This window comes from Dipodomys merriami, unplaced genomic scaffold (assembly GCF_024711535.1).
Source record: "Dipodomys merriami isolate MVZ:Mamm:240054 unplaced genomic scaffold, mDipMer1.0.p SCAF_10, whole genome shotgun sequence".
In the NCBI taxonomy this organism is placed as follows: domain Eukaryota; kingdom Metazoa; phylum Chordata; class Mammalia; order Rodentia; family Heteromyidae; genus Dipodomys; species Dipodomys merriami.
The window spans coordinates 50,608,873-50,626,776 of NW_027202271.1; the positions used below are offsets into that span (position 1 = coordinate 50,608,873).

General features: G+C 41.0%; 1 protein-coding gene across 4 annotated transcripts in view; it reads left to right on the forward strand.

The window, feature by feature from the left end:
• Ano4 (anoctamin 4) overlaps positions 1-17,904 on the forward strand; it is a 329,923-nt gene that overhangs the window by 53,434 nt on the left and 258,585 nt on the right. For 3 of the 4 annotated variants that reach the window (XM_069991120.1, XM_069991129.1, XM_069991136.1), the window contains exon 1: positions 713-1,002. The exons of the other annotated variant lie outside the window; for it this stretch is intronic. In XM_069991120.1, the coding sequence (XP_069847221.1) occupies positions 840-1,002 (163 nt within the window). In that variant the 5' untranslated portion in view covers positions 713-839. Of the gene's footprint in view, positions 1-712; positions 1,003-17,904 lie in introns of those variants that run through there. 4 annotated transcript variants of the gene reach the window in all.

A 17,904-nucleotide genomic window follows, 5' to 3' on the forward strand; every position in this document is an offset into this window, starting at 1 on the left:
CAAAGAAAAGTTTATAACTTTCTGTAAAAACTCACCTCTAACAGTATCTCTAATACATTTATTAGCCAGGGAAATTAATGAGGACAGAGGTCAAATTCCTGAAGAGACCCTTCGTTAACCCTTTGTCTAAATTTCTCCTACCTAAAAGAAACCCAGACCCTGGCCACCTGCACCTGCACTTTGGGGTGGCCGAGGTGCCGTTCTCGCATTCACAGTCGCTTTTTGGAGGCAGATCAGAAGCCCCTCTGCTCTATGAGATGCCACCAGACATCACTTAGTGTGCTTCAAACTCATTTTGTGGCAGATTCATTTTGTGGGCTGCCTTGGAAACTTCCTGAGTGGCTGGTGGAGGGCTTTGGCAGTTGGCAAACATCAGCAAATATTAGCAGTAACTGGAGAGAGGTGAGATGCCAATCCTGCCAAACTTCTGTTGCAGGATGGGGGGGGGCGTTGTCCTGCGGTTCCCAGGACCGGCTGTCATCTGCCACTCTCTCTTGTCACACTGACACTGGCACCCCCCCCCCCCGCACCCGCTTCGCCTGGGCTGATTGGTCGCTGGCAATAACTGATATGGAATACTGATGTTCTCACCGGCAGTTCCTTCCACTCCAAAAAGGCTCCTTCCCACCCTTCTTCTCATCTCCCTGAGCTCAGCGTCTCCCTCACTGCCCCCTCCCCCCATCATGCCGCCCCTGCTCCCCTGCAGGAGGAGGACCAGTCCCTGGGCTTGCTGGCTGTGAGACCCATGGTGAATTTCACCGGGCTGCTTTCACTCCGGCTTGCTCTTGGGAGAGTCCTGTTCCAGACTTCTCAGGGTTTTCCACAGCACAAACAACTGCATGCGGGGCCGAGGGGAGGCTGAAAAGGACTTGTGTGTGGTGGTTGTGTCGCCTGTCATCACTTTGCCGGCCTCCTCTGGAGTGGAGCCTGGAGGCTCACCGTGGATTTCTCTCTGCAGAAGACCTAGAGGGAAGACCCTTCTGTTGACTCTCTGTTTTTATGGTAAGTGCTTGCCATGAACGAGCTGTTTGCTGCAGTAAAAGCATCCAGCTCCGCTGCTCTCGCTTTCCTGCTCAGCTTAGTGACCTTCCTTTTGCATTTCTTCTTTCTCCTGGATCCTTGTCTGAGAGGATCTCCTTCGCTAAAATGCCAAGGGGGTCTTTTGTCTGGAAGGGATGTGTTTTAATTTCTTTTCTCCCCCATATATCTGAGCTCTTTGGCAGGGATGGAAACATAAGTACTATCTCTCTCTTTCTCTCTTTGTCCTTGAAGCAGCAGCCAGGCAAATGTGTTCACAATGGTACACTGCAGCAGTGTGCAGACAATCTGTGAAGATGATGGACAGATTTGGGCAAAGTGAATCATCTGTGGGCTGAGGGACACTGGCAGAGAATCTGGAGGGGTCAGTGGAGGGGGTGGGGGGGAGCTGGTGATCGGCCACACAACCAACTCTTCCATCTTTCTGAAGGAAGATGTGCACACCCAAGGGAGTTATATTGGAGTCTGCTGTGGGCAGCTGGGCTTTCTGCACTCACCTAGGGTCTCGGGTGGCCCTGTGTCTTGTGGGGTTTACAACTTGGGCAGGCACATTCGCAGTGAGAGTATTCCTGTGCTGGCAGCGCAGAGTAACGGCATGACCTCATTGCTTCCTTCCGTTCTGACTTTTAGAGCATCAGTTCTGCAAACTGGGTTTTTCAGTCTTTTTAGAGGATGGCAGGGTGGCTGGGAGATAAAATGTTTTGAAGTTATTGGCATGACTTTTCTAAGAGGAAAGAGATGCAGGTTTCCAGTGAGGAAGATGGGCAAGACAGGTTGTTTATTCCAGGGCAAGACTCAGAATGCAGCTCTAATTTTCCACTTGGCCTCCTGAATGGGGGGGCAAAGAATATCACAACTTTAAGTCTATTTACCAGGTGCCTCTTAAAGCTCCAAGGAAACCGAGAATATTTCAGGAGTTTCACCTTTGTGAACTTGTGCATTGTAGGAGTCTCTCTCTATGTCTCTCTCCCTGTTTCTCTGTGCTGTCTGTGTGTCTGTCTGTCTTTCTCTCTTTCTCTCCTGTGTTGAATATTTTGGTCAAAGTAGTATTTTAAAAAATCAGATTCAAAGTTGTTGTCCCATTTAGTCCCTTTCAAGTCTTTGGCTCGCTTGTTTGATTTTATGTGGAGTTTTCCAGTACACCAGGAAAGAGATTGTTATCATACGCAGTTCAGCCTCTGATTTGCTATTCTCAAGATAAATAATGGTGGGGGGAATATAGGATGAAATTTCTGCTCCTCCTTCTTGCTCGTTGGGAGCTTGGAATATAAAGTTCTCTATCTTGCTCTGTCTCCCCACTTTTATTTCTACTGTCCATGTAGAATTTTTAAAAAATAGTGATGATGACATTAGGTATATGCTTTTGTCCTGTTCCCTGAGTCCAAAAGTAGATACACTGAGTTTGTGTGTGTGTGTGTGTGTGTGTAGATTTCTTTGCATATATGAAAGCATGCATTTAGAGAGCCAGAATTTGTAGATGTTTATGTGATACTCCAGAGCAAAACCAGCAAATAGGTTGAGAGAGACAGAGATGGAGAGAGACAGAAGCAGACATGCACATATACACGCACACAAACACACACATACTCACAAACACACACAGACACAGAGAGGATTCTTTGTTTGCAGACTGTATGCTTGAATCCTTAAATAATGTCTGAAATACAGTACTTCCAGCATTGTTTGCATGCTGCTCTAACATATACTCTTTCTTGCAGTCTACTGTTTCCTAGCAATATTCTGATATGCCTGGCACACTTTTCTGCTTCCTTTGATGATTCTTTAATGTGCAGTTGTTTACTTTTATCCTTAATGGTGTTTTCCTACTTTGCTTAATTTTTTCCCCTCCAACTGAAAGAATTTTTTGTTATTGGGTGCCTAGCAACTCAACTTGAGGTATTCATCAAGATAGATAGAGTTAGAATGAGCTTGGGCATCATGGAAATAGACTGTTATTTCACACTGCAGCAATTTTAGATGTATTTAGAAAATATTGCATTTTAATTAGTTGCAACTTTAGTGTTGCACTTAGGCTTTCTTTATTTTACTAAACAGATTGTCTAGATGACCAGAATTTTATCTGTATATTTATATGAACACACATACATGCATATGTATATACAAACATAATTGTTGGTTTGCTTTTGAAGGTATGTTCACATATTTATAATAGGTATAGTGTGCTCATTTAGGGCAGAGAAGGAAAATTCCTGAAATATTGCCTACATTGTCTAGCTAACGTTAGTATTATCATCATTAATGTTGCTATTATTGGTAAGGACTTCCCCACATTCCACATTCCCCTCTAGATAGCACCTTGGGAATTTCTTTGAATCTAGAAAGTGCATTCTTAAGCACGTCATTGTTTCTCAAGGTAGTGTCATGTTAATTCCCTTGCAGGGTCTCTGAAGGCAGCCTAGAAAAGTACTGCAGGAAAAATTGCTAAAAGTTGTGCTGAGTGAAGCCTGTAACTTCTTGGTGTGACGAAGTCACTGCATCATTTTTATTTCCGTGTATTTGTTTTGCTTCTGTGCCTTGCAACTGATTTTGCTAGGAAAACTGAAGTTATTTGAAATGGAACTATAAACCCTGGATTGGTGTCAATGGAGTTATTCATTTTTCACACTCCTTAATTATAGCTATCATCAAAACCTTGCTTTGATTATTTCCTTTGGTGGTTATTTTAATTAAAAGCCTGAAGCTTGTATTATGAATCAGTACTCTCCATTTTTTTATCTTCTCGCTTCTGTCTTCTTCACTTTTCTGTCTATGTGAACAAGCCTACCTGGGCATGGAGATACTCAGACAGTGACAGTTGTGAGATGATCAATGAAGAGTTGGTTACAGCTCCTCTTTTATTGTAGTTATTCATTCATCATTGTGCCAGTACTAGGGCTTGAACTTAGGACCTGAATACTGTCCTTTAGCTTTTTTACTCAAGGATTGCACTCTTGAAACACAACTCCATTTCTTGGTTTGTTTGTTTGTTTTGCTGGAGGTAAGAGTTTCACAGAGTTTCCTGTCCAGGCTGGCTTTAAACTGCGATCTCTGCCTCTCAGCCTCCTGAGTAGCTAGGATTACAGGCATGAACTACCCTCACTTGGACTGTATTTTCTCTTTTAGTAACCAAACTGCAGATGCTCTGGTGATTGTCATATAAGTGAGAGAGAAAATTGCTCCATTAATATAAACATAACCTTATGATTCTGCAGGTATTTTTGTCATTGAAACTCTTTTCCATAGTTGATTACCAGGACCAGAAATAGCATCAGTTTTGCATTTTAATTAATAACATCCTAGGTCTGTCTAGGTTGGACATGTTACTTCATGAAAGGTATGTGTGTGAGTGTGTGTGTGTGTGTGTGTGAGAGAGAGAGAGAGAGAGAGAGAGAAACAGAGACAGAGACAGAGACAGACAGAGACAGAGAGAGAAAAGAGGCAGTTTATGGGTGATACAAAGTAAAATCATTTGATTTTATGATTCAGTTTTCCTCTGGGAATTGCATGAACCATATCACAAGGAAGTTGGCGGAGCTTTTCTATTGCCTTTTTCCAATATAATTAAGTCAATATATTCCCTTTTACCATCTCCCCATGAGCCCCTTTTATAGAGTAGAAAGAGTAATGTGCAACTCCCACATACACTTCTTAGAGGGAACCTCAGCAGAGATTCAGAACTACTTCTGGCACCAGCCATGGGGATCTACTTTGAAAAGAACTTGCTATTCACTTGGCAACACGGACAGATTGTATAAAATCGAAGAAATGCTTCCACGAGTTGTGTTGAATACTGTATGTTTGATCTATGCCTCCTTGCCGACGTCATTTAGGACTATAGTCAGTAGATTTGCCTAGAAGGAAAAAAAAATCATGTCCTCAGTAAAAAAAAATAACCTACCCAGACTGTCATAAATGTTTATGTTGCAAGTTATATCTCTCTTGGGTGGTAGGGAGATGGCAGAACTTTGGAGGAAAACCAAATCACAGCCCCGAAATAATGCAAGACGAGAGGGGAAAAGTTTTCCCTATATTTAGCATTTAATTCCCTAGTTAGGCTGTTGGCTCTGAAGTCTGGAGATTCAAGAAGTTGTCAAAAACACATCATGACAGGCTTGGTGGACCTTTTCTCTTATAGGAATATTTGACCCTTTATCAGACCTCCACTGAGTGAGCTTTTGGCTTGTGTGAGCCAGTATCCATTCCAATAGAAAGAAGGCATTCTGTACTTCAACAGGAATTCACTTCCTTATATTTTCCTTGCTGGTCTCCCAGTGGAACCTCTTGTGAGTGGTGGAAAGGGAGTGAGTGTCCATAGATTCTCAGGGGCTGAAGACTCACACAGAGTTCTCTTCAAGTCACCCTGAATTCCAGTACACCCCCTGCCACAACTGTCTGTGTGACTCAGATTCTCTATCCGCATACTCTGCTTGAGCCAGATAATCTCAGGGTGCATGAAAAGTGGTGCATTGTTATTTGACGTCTGTTTATTACAAGGTGGACAGGTACAACTGGACACCTACATGGAAGGGTACCTTGCACATTCTTCTGACCTTACACAGACCCTCCGAGTTCTAACAGTGGCAAGACTATCAGAGTTAACTTAGAAAAATGTGAGGATGGTGAACCTTCACAAGTAAAGCTCACGTATCTGTGGCTACTACTTGCTGGCCTTGCCACATTTTGAAAAGCCACTTGTGGTCTTAGAACTTCATAGAAGTTAAGAAAGTGAAGTGACGCCCTCAGGGGTGGAGATCTGCTCAACACCAGTGCAAGATGACTTTAGTGCAGGTGCCCTTGCTTCCTTAGAACCCTGCTCCATGCCTTTCACAATGCACAAATGATGCGTCTGTACCACTCACTGCTCACAACAATGCTTTGTGGCATCTAACTCACTGGTGTCCATTTATGCCTGGGATCATTTCATGCAGATTACGTGGCTGTACCAGTCAGAGTGAGTCACATCAAGCAAATGTTTATGGTGATTTGTCCATGCTTGTTTGATAATGCACTGCTGCTGCTGCTTCTTCTTCATCTTCGTCGTCTTCTTTGTCTTTGTCTTCTTCTTAACATACTGGAGTCCTGCTTTTTTTAATGAATACGTCAAGATTTTTTTAAATGAAGATTACACTTAGTTTTCCCCTCTGTACTTCAGTGATGGAAATGATTCTCAGTTTTGTAAAGGGGAGATATTTATGGGTTGATTCCTTCCTGTGTTCCTTAGTTGACCTGATACTCACTGAGCACCTACTGTGTCTGTCTTCAGGGCTCCATTTGAAAGAGTCAGATGCAGTCATTGCTCTTGAGAAATTCTTGAGCTTTCTAAGCCTTCCCGGCATTGATCATCTTTTGGTTCTCAACCGGTGTTCGGCTTACTATTCCACATAGCTTCTCCCTTGCAAAATAGTTGGCTTGGGCAGTTTCTGCCATGGTTATTTCACTGAGAAGTTCTTGTCAGAAAAAGGCACCTCTTCTGTTGCTGCAACATGTGTCTTCCAGTTTTCCAAACCATTATCTTTCGCTTTGTAATTTTTGTTCCCTGGCTGAACACAGGAGATGGATTGGCTAGTCTTGTTTGTATTGTGGCTGTGGTTCATGAAATGTCAAGTCTATTCTTGGGCAAAATGAACCTGGTTCTCTAGAATCCCAAATTGTCCATTTCAATGGCACAGTGTCCGTAGAACTAATTAAAACTTAAATGCCAAATTCTTAGCATATGCAGCTCATATTGCATGGTGTTTGCTTCCTTGTTCTGATGCCCCGTGGAATCTTCCAGAAGTACCAAAAAAACATTTGCAATGCTCTAGACACATACAGTTCTCTCACTTTCCTCAGTGCATTAAACACACTGTGTCTTCTGACTAGAATGTCTCTCCTTTCTTCCAGGTAAATTTTTTTAATTTTTATTGTAAGGGTGCTGTACAGAAGTGTTATAGCTATGTAAGTCAGGTATTGAGCACATTTCATTCTTAACAGTGTCACTCCTCCCTCATTTTCTCCCACTTTTTCACTCCCAACCCTCCTCCCCACCAAGTTGTATTGCTCATTTCCAACCTAGTGTCTAGTGAGTATGATTACTGAATTAGTTCACCCTTTGTCCCACTATTTCTGTGCTTAAACTTTGAAGACAAGTTTGGACATCATTTTCCTCCAAAGCTTTTAGACAATATCTTTATTGACCCTTTCTGTCCAAAACTGAGCTAGATAGATGGTCTTTCTTCCCGAATCCCTCAGTACAAACATCCCATAGTACTTCACAGAATATAGTGTCATTATCTGTATCTTTCTCCCAGACTTTTATTCCTCAAGGATTAGGGACTCTACTTTCCTTTCCACACTACTAAGTTTGGCACCATGACTGGGTTATGGTAGTCTAGAAATCCTTGAAGGAAAGATGTGGAATGGCTGTCTAAAACCTGTTTTATTTTAGATCTCAAGGAATGAAATATTTTAAGAAGATATTATTTCAATCCTCCAAAAGTCCACAAACTAGTGAAGATTTGTTCCCTGTGTAAGGTCCCTGTTTACAAAGTAGACTTTGTTTTTTAAAAAATATTGTTGTTGATATTAGGACTTGAACCCAGGGCCTGGGTGCTGTCCCTTAGTTTTTTCACTTAAGGCTGTCATTCTACCACTTGAGCCACAGCTCCTCTTCTGGATTTTGGGTGGTTAATTGGACATAAGAGGCTCACAGACTTTCCTTCCTGGGCTGGCTGCAAACCCTTAACCTCAGATCTCAGCCTCCTGAATGTCTGGGAATGCAGGTCTGTGAGTGGCAGAGTGTTTTTCATGGAAGCTAGTGGGCTAAGGCTTACAGACATGGCAGAAGATGGAGGCATTCTAGATGGAGGCATTCTAGATGGAGGCTTTGTGTGGTGGACAGAAAGGGTGGGTCCTTTGGGGAGATGGGAATGGTATCAGAATTCTAAATGCTCTCTATCATTTTGGAAAGTTTGGGGATAATTAATAGAGTTTGAAAAAATAAAAATGTAAATTTGTTTGGAATGTCTCCTTTGGTGAACCAAGTGAATCAAGTCTTTATCAGGAAAGCCATAACTTAAAATCCTTTTATTTGCCACCCATCCTTTTGACATTCAAAGTCATCAGAAGGAAATGAAGCCAGGAAATCTAACCTAAATCAGAGAGAATTCTGAGAGAATTTAGGATTGAGCTAATCAAGGTGCCTATTAAACTGGCATGGGAAGGGCCTCATGGGTCCCTTAGTCTTTCATTGTTAATAATGTAATCATGGTGTCTTTTTTCCTTTGGCAATTAACTTTGTGCTATTTGCAAGGAATACAATTGGTTAGTGAATAGCATATGAATGCCTAAGCTAGTTTCATGTAGGTAAACAACTGAGAAAATTCTGCTTGTAGGTGGGCATGTGGCTCTCACCTGTAATCCTAGCTACTCAGGAGGCTGAGATCTGAGGATCATGGTTCAAAGCCAGCCTGGGCAAGAATGTCTGTGAGACTCTCTAACCACCAGAAAACTGGAAGTGGTGCTGTGGCTTAAGTGGTAGAGCACTTGCCTTGAGCTGAAGAGCTCAGGGAGTGCCCAGGCCCAGAGTTCAAGCTCCGTGACCAACAGAAAAAAATGTCTACTTGTAAGAGATTCAGTTCCTCCCCAGAGTTTATTTCCTGTTTTGCTTCTTTCCTCCTTTCCTTTTTTCCCAAATGAATCAGTAAACTTATTTTCAGGGAATAGTCAGTTTCTAGGTTTTTATGCTTCAGAACTAGACCTGATCAGATGATTCCCAAGTGAACCCAAAAAGATTGAAAAATTTAGAGGATTGTTGTAAACATATTGGCTACACCATTAAAGCCAATACATTTGTTTAGAGAATAAGAGATAATTAGATAGGAAAGATGCTTCACTCATTCACCCACTTACTCCACAAGTATTTATTGAACACTTGCTATGCTCCAGGCGTAAGAAACAGTGAAATAAAGATTGCCATTCGGCCTTCATGGAGCCAGCACCCTGGTGTGATTGAGAGGCTGAAATAGACAAGCCCATTAGCAAATGCAAAGATTATTGGAATTCTTTTGCTGCTATCTTCATTCAGTTTTCTTTAGGAGTATGTAGTTTGGGTATTTTGTTAGTTAGAATTTTATTGCTATGACAGAATATCTGACAGAAACAACCTGAAGGAAAAAGGACTTATTTTGCCTCATGGTTTCAGAAGTCTCAGTTTGTGATTAACTGGTTTCATTGCTTTGGGCCTGAAGCGATGTAGAAAGAACATCATGGGCAGAGGGTATAATGGAACAGAGGCTACACACCTCCTGGTAGCCAGGAAGTAGAGACAGGAAGAGGCCATGGCAATATAGGACCCCCAATAGCCTGCTTCTTGAAAGCAGTGTCCACTTCATAATAGCCCATCTAGGATGAACTTATCAGTGAATCAACTCATTGATAAAATTGGTGTTCTCGGGATCTAGTTACCTCTGAATGATTGGATTTACCAGCTGAGAACCAAGCCTTCATGTGCCTCTTTTGTGGGAGAGGAGTTTCTTCATAACACAAACGATAACATGTATTGTTTATCTTCCTCTCTATTTATTGTTTTTAGCTTACTATTTTAACATTTCTTCTCTGATGAAATAGGCCACCATGTTGTAGGATTTTTTTTTCTCCATTGATAAACACAGCTGTTGAACAATTGGGATACTGTGGACACAAATTACAATCAGGCCTTAGTTTGAATTCGTTTAAAGGGAGAGTACTGTGGACATACAAGCTCTTGAGTATTTTGTGAAGGGTCAAGTTGTCAGAATTTAAATGAAGAACATGAGTTAGGAACAGATAGGCCTTTCACTTGGGTCTGAGAGGGTTGGTTTGGGGTGTAATTCTGGCGGAACAGGAGATCTGTGGGCGTGAAGAGCTTTCATCCGTGGAAGGGGATGGAGGAAGGGAAGAGTGAACCTGAAAGTGAATCTATAGGAAGTTTAGGAAGGAATTTTTGAAATTCTGTAGGGATGAAAAAGCCAATGAGACCCACGCTTTTGTCAGTGATCAACGTTTACAGAAACAGGTTCTGCTGATGTAGAACTTCTGGGAGAATTGATTAATGGAAATGATGTTTTGAAGCAACAACAAAAAAGCAATATTTATGGATTCCTAAAGATTCTTGCTGTATATCTCTGTGATCTTTAATTCATCATTGGCATTCCATTCTACTTTAAGTAAGCTTTCAGCCAAGACTTCCTACCTTGCTTCTAAAAGAATTATGATTTAAAAGAAAATAATCTCCTGGTAGAGGGAAACCCAGACTCTGGGCATATAGTTCCTTCCCATTCTGTGCTACTTATTCATGTTTGGGTCTTGAGCACATTGTTTAGTCTCTTTGTGTATCATTGTCCTTAATTATAAGAATAGGGTAACTAATAATCCTTACCTTATAGTTGATATGAGTGATACATGAGATAATACCTAGAAAGTGTTTAGCACAATGCCTGCAGGTAGTTGATTTGTCCAATTGTTAACTTATTGCCATAATGCGTCTCTCTGGTGTTAGATGTTTGGAGACGTTCTCTTATGTATATGTGTGTATATGTGTATATTTTATGTATATGTATATATTTTGTTTAGCAAAATAGTTCTTTAATAACTGTGAATATAACTTTTCTTCATGTTTGTGGTTAATGATTTGATGATGAAACACTTTGGAGAAATCTAAGAAAGTATTTTTTATGTGTCCTGTAGGTACTTACTGTGATTTGAAATTTACTTAGACTATGAGCCTGTATCATCACAGTGATGTGCTTAGCAGTGGAACTGGAGGACCATGTAGCCCTGGACTCAGGGAAGAGGGATCAGTAAATGACTTTCTGAATGGGAAAGAGAAAAATGAGCGGAGGAGAAAAGGAGCAAGATGGTGGCAGGTGTGACAGAATTCCTTTGTCTCTGTTGACAGTTGAGAAGGCTGCTCTTCAGGTGGTATGTAGTCTAGGATAGGCTATGGCTGTGACATAGCTTGCAGTGTCCTGGAAGGAGTTACCAAGGAGACAGGATTGGTGTGGTTGGAAGCAGGTGATTAACTTACAAGAGTGGTTAGGTACCAGTAAGATTTCTGAAAGTAGAATGCCAGGGTTCACAGACCACATGCGTTAGAAATCTTTGAGAGTGCTTGCTGGATGGCTAATGATGGAAGTATGCCATTAATGTTCCCTGAAAAAGGAAGGGAAAGCCTCCTTCCTCACAGCTAAGTCTGATAGCTTGCCATTTGTCAACCTGCCTTGTCAACGTAGCATCTCATAGTTTAATTCAAACATGTTTTCATGTGATTACTTTGTATTTTTCTCTTCTATAGGCTCACCCTGTTCATACTTTCTATAGGCTTCCATGTAAACAATTGAGTTTCCATCTCCTTGATGTTAAGGAGTTCTTTATGTGCCAAAGAATTTAATTTCATTATGTTGATTTTTCCACCAAATATTTCCTCTGTTCTAACATTTTTGTCTTTTGGTTGCTTATAGTATTCATAATCTAAGAAATATTTAATTTTTTGTCAGTTGTAGAGCTTGAACTTGGCCTGGCAACTAAATATTTTAAATTTTTATATAAAAAATTTAAATTCTGAAATTTTATGTGAAAAATTTAAATTTTTTATGCAGTTAAAGTTGTTAGCTGTTTCTTTTATAGCGTCCTGTGTAGTAGTTACCTACTCAGAGATGATAAATTTATTTTTCCATAATTTCTTTTTATGTTTCTATATTTCCATATACATATAATCATGTGTATTCACACTTATTTTGATTTACTGTTGAAATAGGAGCTTGATTTTATTTTCCCCCTATAACTACCTAGATCTCTGTGAACATTTCTTGAACTATGAATCCTGCTTGATGTGGTAATTCTTGATAAAGAGTGTTGGTGGCCTGGAGCAGGGTCAAGATGGATAAAGGAATCCTGAGCTATTAAATTCCTTAGTGCAGATTGTGTGCTATTTTTTGAGAGTCTACTCTGTTTTGTTGACTGTCAGTTTGTAGGGTAGCTCCATGCTAATTTCTCTATTTTTATTACTTTGGTATGGCTAATAAGCTATAAGTATGGCTAATCTCTCTTTACTAATTTTTTTGTTCCAGAATTTTTCCTGGTTTTGTGTGTGTGTGTGTGTGTGTGTGTGTATGTGTGTGTGTGTGTGTGTGTGTGTGTGTTTTGTGTGTGTGTGTGTGTTTTGTGTGTGTGTGTGTGTGTGTGTGTGTGTGCGCATGCGCTAGTACCAGGCTTGAACTTAGGACTTTGAGGTCTTCTTTAGCTTTTTCTCTTACTTCTGGTGCTATATCACTTTATGCAAGCCTCCAGTCTGGCTTTCTTGCAGGTTAATTGGAAAGAAGTGTCTCACAGGTCTGTCTTCCTGGACTGGCTTCAAATCACACTTCTCAGATCTCAGTCTTCTGAGTAGCTGGGATTACAGGCATGAACCAGTGGCGTCCAGCTTCCCTGGCTCTTCTTGCATGTCTAAGTCTTAAAGAAGCATATTTCTGAAAAGAGTTAAATAGCTTAATCTAGGAAGAATTCTCTGTGATCTTGAACTAATCTATTTGCAAACATGTTTGTTCTCATTCAGATTTTCTTTTGTGAATCTCAGCAGGGTTTTTAAAGTATTCTTCAGTATAGCTCTCATAGTATTTTTTCCTCTCAATAAATCATTAGATATGGTTTATGACAAGGATTTTTTTCTAGTGACTCCAGTCTTCAGGAGTTTTTAGGGGTGAAAGGGAAGGGGAACACTAGAGAATAAGTACCTTGGGTCAATATTGGAATCCTTAGTATTTGCACAAATGCATGTGACTGATTAATTTTTTTTCTTCTACCTCCTTTAAACACCTCTATTTTTTATTAATTAAACTATTGATTAAACTATAAAACATTTCATTTTCAATTTTCAATTGAATATCAAAAATGTTGTTTCACATTCCCAATCTATTCCATTTCTCAGGTTGTTTTGCAAAGTATTCTGTATCATTAATTCACATAGTCATTAATTAACTCAGGAAGCAGTAAATAGCATTTATTATAGACCAAACATTAGGAAAATGAAGACTCATAAGACACGGTCCCTTTCACCGAGAAGATTGGCTGTTCACTGGCAGTCTGACATGAAACAAATACTCATAATAAGATAAGGTACTGTGCTTTTATAAACATATTTACAAGATAGAGTTGGACTTGATGGGGAGGAATGTTCTGGGGCCTCAAAAAAGGCTTCACTGGTGAGGTAACATTTGAACTGGGGTCATTTAGATGAGTTACTGTGGAGAGGAAGAGACAAAACAGAGACTGTGCTAGAAAGCAAAACTAGCAAGTAGAATGGCACTAGGACACAGATCAGCTACAAGTAATTCAGTCTTTGGGACTGTGGTAGGGGATGCCAGTAGGCAGATGCTAGATCTCAAAACTTCTACATGACATCCGAAAGAGGTTGTATTATGTTCTCTACGCATTGGAGAAATTTGGAGTGAGAGAAAGAGGAAATATGAACCTGCAGATTATATCACAGTAGGACATGAGTATAAAACCAGGAATACTAGTATGGATATTGTAATAGTGGGAGATGGCTTTCTGTGAAACTAGAGCAGTGGCATTAGGAATAACAGAAGGACCCTAGGTTAGGTTCTTTCAGCCATCAGTGATTCTAGTTACCTGTGTGCCAGGTCTGCTCTTGATGCTAGATCAGCATGCCACGTGCTTATTTTCCCTCCTCCAGTTCTACATCAGATGGGTGGAGCGTGGCAGGCTGTGATGGATGCATCAAGCCGTGATAAGTATGAGGAAGCCATGTACAGTTGGATGAAGGGAAAAGAGAGGGTGGTGAGGTGTATGTTAACCAGGATATCTTCTGGGAAAGGTGACAATTTGAGCACAGATCTTAAGGGGCTATGTGTAAGGTTGTATAGGAAAGGGTGTTGAAGCAGCAGGAACAGCTTTTACCAAGGCCCTGAAGCTTATACTTGGCATCATTAACGAGTAGGGAGGAGGCCTGGGCTGGAGTGGAATGATGGGGGAGGTGTGCTGGTAGGTTTGTAGTTAGACTGGTATGTGAAGTGAGATGGAAGTGCCTTGGTTTGCCCCAGAGGTTTAGAAAGCATCTAAGTGATGGGCTGGGAAGGTGGCTCAGTGGTAGAGCGCTTGCTTTGCATGCCTGAGGCCCTGGGTTCTGAGGGCCCTGGGTTCGATTCCTCAGCACCACATAAGCAAAAAGAAAAAAAGCGCTGGAAGTGGTGCTGTGGCTCAAGAGGTAGAGCGCTAGCCTTGAGCTGAAGAGCTGAGGGACAGTGCCCAGGCCCAGAGTTCAGGCCCCATGACCAGACCCCCCCCCCAAAAAAAAAAGAAAAAGAAAGCATCTCAGTGGCTGCTCTGTGGAGAATTGACTCTAAGGAGTCAAGGTGAAAAAGCACATCAAATGCAGAAATCCACAGGGAAATAATGATGGGCTGGAGGTGGGAGCGTTGGAGGTGGGGAAATGAAGTAAGATTTGGAGTCTGTATTAAACCTCTCACTGGAAGGAGGCAAAAAGTGCCTGGCAAGGGCTGGGAAGGTGGCTTAGTCATAGAGCGCTTGCCTTGCATGCATGAGGCCCTGGGTTCGATTCCTCAGCACCACATAGCAGGAAAAAAAAGCCGGAAATGGCGCTGTGGCTCAAGTGGTAGAGCGCTAGCCTTGAGCTGAAGAGTTGAGGGACAGTGCTCAGGCTCAGAGTTCAGGCTCCACAACTGGACCCCCCCCCAAAAAAAAAGTGCCTGGCAAGCAAAGTAGGGAAGTACAGATTACATCTATAATATGTTATACAGAATGAGGGCAGTCTAGCTGGGGAAGGTCATGTTATTAAGAGCCCTCTGGATGGTCAGGATAATGAGAAGGCCACCAGGAATGCTTAACTAGGGTTACTTTTGCTTGCTTAGGTACTTGAAGCTACACTGGATGCTAGGCAATGATTTCATAGAGATTTCCTGGTATTTCTGTATTCCAGTAGGCTCTGTTAAATAGGGTTTAACAGAGTTAACAAATGGTATTTACTTGGTTGAGCAGTGCAATTGATAAACAGGCTACACGTCAATGGAACTTGAAGCAGTTTCAGAGCTTGAGAATTTTCAGCAAATATCGATCAGGGTCCTAGTAATAGAAGAAGATAGTAGTGCCACTGCCTGATTGACATGGGAGGAGAACAATTTGTGAGACACAGAGAGGAGCACAGATCCTGGATCCGAGGGGGGGAAAGCAATTAGAGAGGGGCTGAAAAAATGATGAATTGCTTCATGTTATATCCAAGGGATTTTATCTAAAAGCAGGTTTTAATCTAAAAGGCTGAGGGTCTTTTCTCCATTAGTAAAAAGTTATTAAGTGCGCCAAAGAGTTAAGGCTAATTCCATTACCTTTCAGAAGCAACCTTTGAATGATGCAATGCTATCAGCTCCCAATATGTCTATTTCTATAACTAATGTGATGAGTTGTGTCACTTTTCTTTAGATATGGTGGGTGCTGGGCTTCAGCCAGTGTGTATGAAGGAATTCATGAGGAAAGCAGAATGATGAGCAAGGAGCCAAATGTATATTCATTTGCCAAGGAAGGAAGGGTTGACAAGATTGGCAGTGCCATCCCAAGTAGGATTGCATGATTGGACCTGGTGTTTATCAGCAGTTAAGATGTAGAAAGACTGGACTACTGACATTTTGTTTTGTAGTTTTGTTTCAGCTAGCTATTGCAAGAAGCTGCTGGTCTGACCAGTTTCTGCTTTTTGTTTTTGTCAAGTTGGTTGCTTATCAGCTTTTTTCCAGGAATATGTTGTCACAACAGGATGCCGGTCAGGTTCTCCTCCAGTTCAGAAAAAAAACATTTTCTACAGTAACACAGTAAAATGGCCTTCCAATCATCCAGGCAGAGGCCTTGACAGCACAGTGGAGGCTGGGCTAGTTGGAGGCTGGGCTAGTTTGTGGTGGGAGAGTTTGCATTGGGGAAGTATTTGTTGTTGTTGTTGTTTGTTTGTTTGTGGTCCCAAACAGCTGCCACTTTTGTCAGACTTTCACTTTGAAAGGATATGAGGTGGTGCTTATGGATCTAGATTTGGCTTGCAAAAGTGATGGTGGTAATCTATACTCACAGATTACCCCAGCTTTATGGACTGGATGAGTTTCTACAGTACAAGAAAATTGGAAATTAAACTTAGAACACAGTAGACACTGTTCTGTTGGCCATCTCTGAGACCAGGGCTTTAGTTTGGTATCCTTTAGTTTCTAGTTAACTGTAAAGTAAGCCATGGCAGCCTTTACTGTACCTTCTTCCTTTAATCTGTTGTTAAAAGATGGACATGAGTCCTCTATTCTTATTTGCTCCTCCTTGTATTTTTCATTATATCTCTTAATCTTTATTTTAATTTCAACTTAACCCATTTTTCCTTATTTCTGGTCCCCCACTCCTTCTTTGTTTTCTTTAGTTTGTTGATCCCTATTTGTCTTTGAGCTGGACTGTATTTGTATCCATTTTGACTGTGCCAAAGTGGCTCATTGTGTTATCCTTAAAGTTCAGATTGCTTTAAAGATTGTGATAGATTTGTTCACTGATCACAGCTATATATAATCCCTACTCCTGAATCATAATACCCCTCAACAAACAAAGAACAGGAAAGACAGGGGAATACCTATCTATGATTTTGAACCTCCCAAGTCTGTGCAATTACAGGGCTTGGACTGTTTTTTTTTTTTGTCTTAAAATTGTGTTTTGTTCTGATACTGGATCTGCTTTTGTATCCAAAAAAGAGAGCTAGAGAGACAATATCTATCTATGATTTTGAATCTCTAAAGTCTGTGAAACTACAGGGCTCTGGGTTAGTTCTTATCTTAAAATTGAAAGCCTACACATGGCTGTGTGTGAGTGTGATGAGGCTAATCAAAGATTAGTAGAGTAATTCATGGAATCCACAAGCAGAAAGCTGAATGAATTCCAAAAAAAGGAAAAGGAGTCCAAAAAATGTAGCCACTCAGCTAAAGGGTTTGAGAAAGAACACTGCAAATAAAATCAAGCAAGTAAAGAAGTCCATACAGACCTAAAACAAAGTTTCAGCAAAGAAATTGAAGCCACCAAAACTAAACTAATTAGAAAGGAGGAGAATAAGAGCAGAAAGTCTTTGTGCTGAAGTTAGAATCTCTGGCATTGAAGATAGTCTGGACTTTATAGAGAAAGAACAGACTATTATTCAGAACAAATCCAAGACACAAGATACATCCCTACAAGAGCTTCAAGAAGGTCTAATTTAAGGCTAATAGGTTTGAGGAGGGCCTAGAGAAAGAACCTAAGGGGATAGGAAATATATTTAACAAGATGGACATGGACTCTTCGGTACTATAATAATGGAGGATGAGATGGATTTTTCTAAATCATAGCAAGTCAATAAAAGAGCCTTTATTTTGCTGGGTCCCAGTAGCTCATGCCTATATTCCTAGCTACTCAGGAGGCTGAGATCTGGGGGATCATAGGTCAATGCCAACAGTGGGGAATAAAAGTTCATGAGACTCTGTCTCCAAAAGAATCAGCAAAAGTCAGGGCTGGAGGTGTGGCTCAATGATAGAAATTCAGCTAAGCAAGAATGTTGAGCAAGTGTAAGGGCCTGAGTTTAGACCCTAATACCTCCAAAAACAAAGCACCTAAGTTTCCCCCACAGGTGTCACTGTATTTGTATAATGTTCTATAGACTTTATGTCACAGTGTTAATGATCTATCATGTGTGCATATACATATCCTGATACCTATAGTATGAACACATACTCATACCAAACACATACACATACACACGTGTGCACAGGTTTGTGTGCACATGTGTGCTCCCTGTCTACAAGTCTCAGAGTCTCTACTTTTGTTTAGATTTCT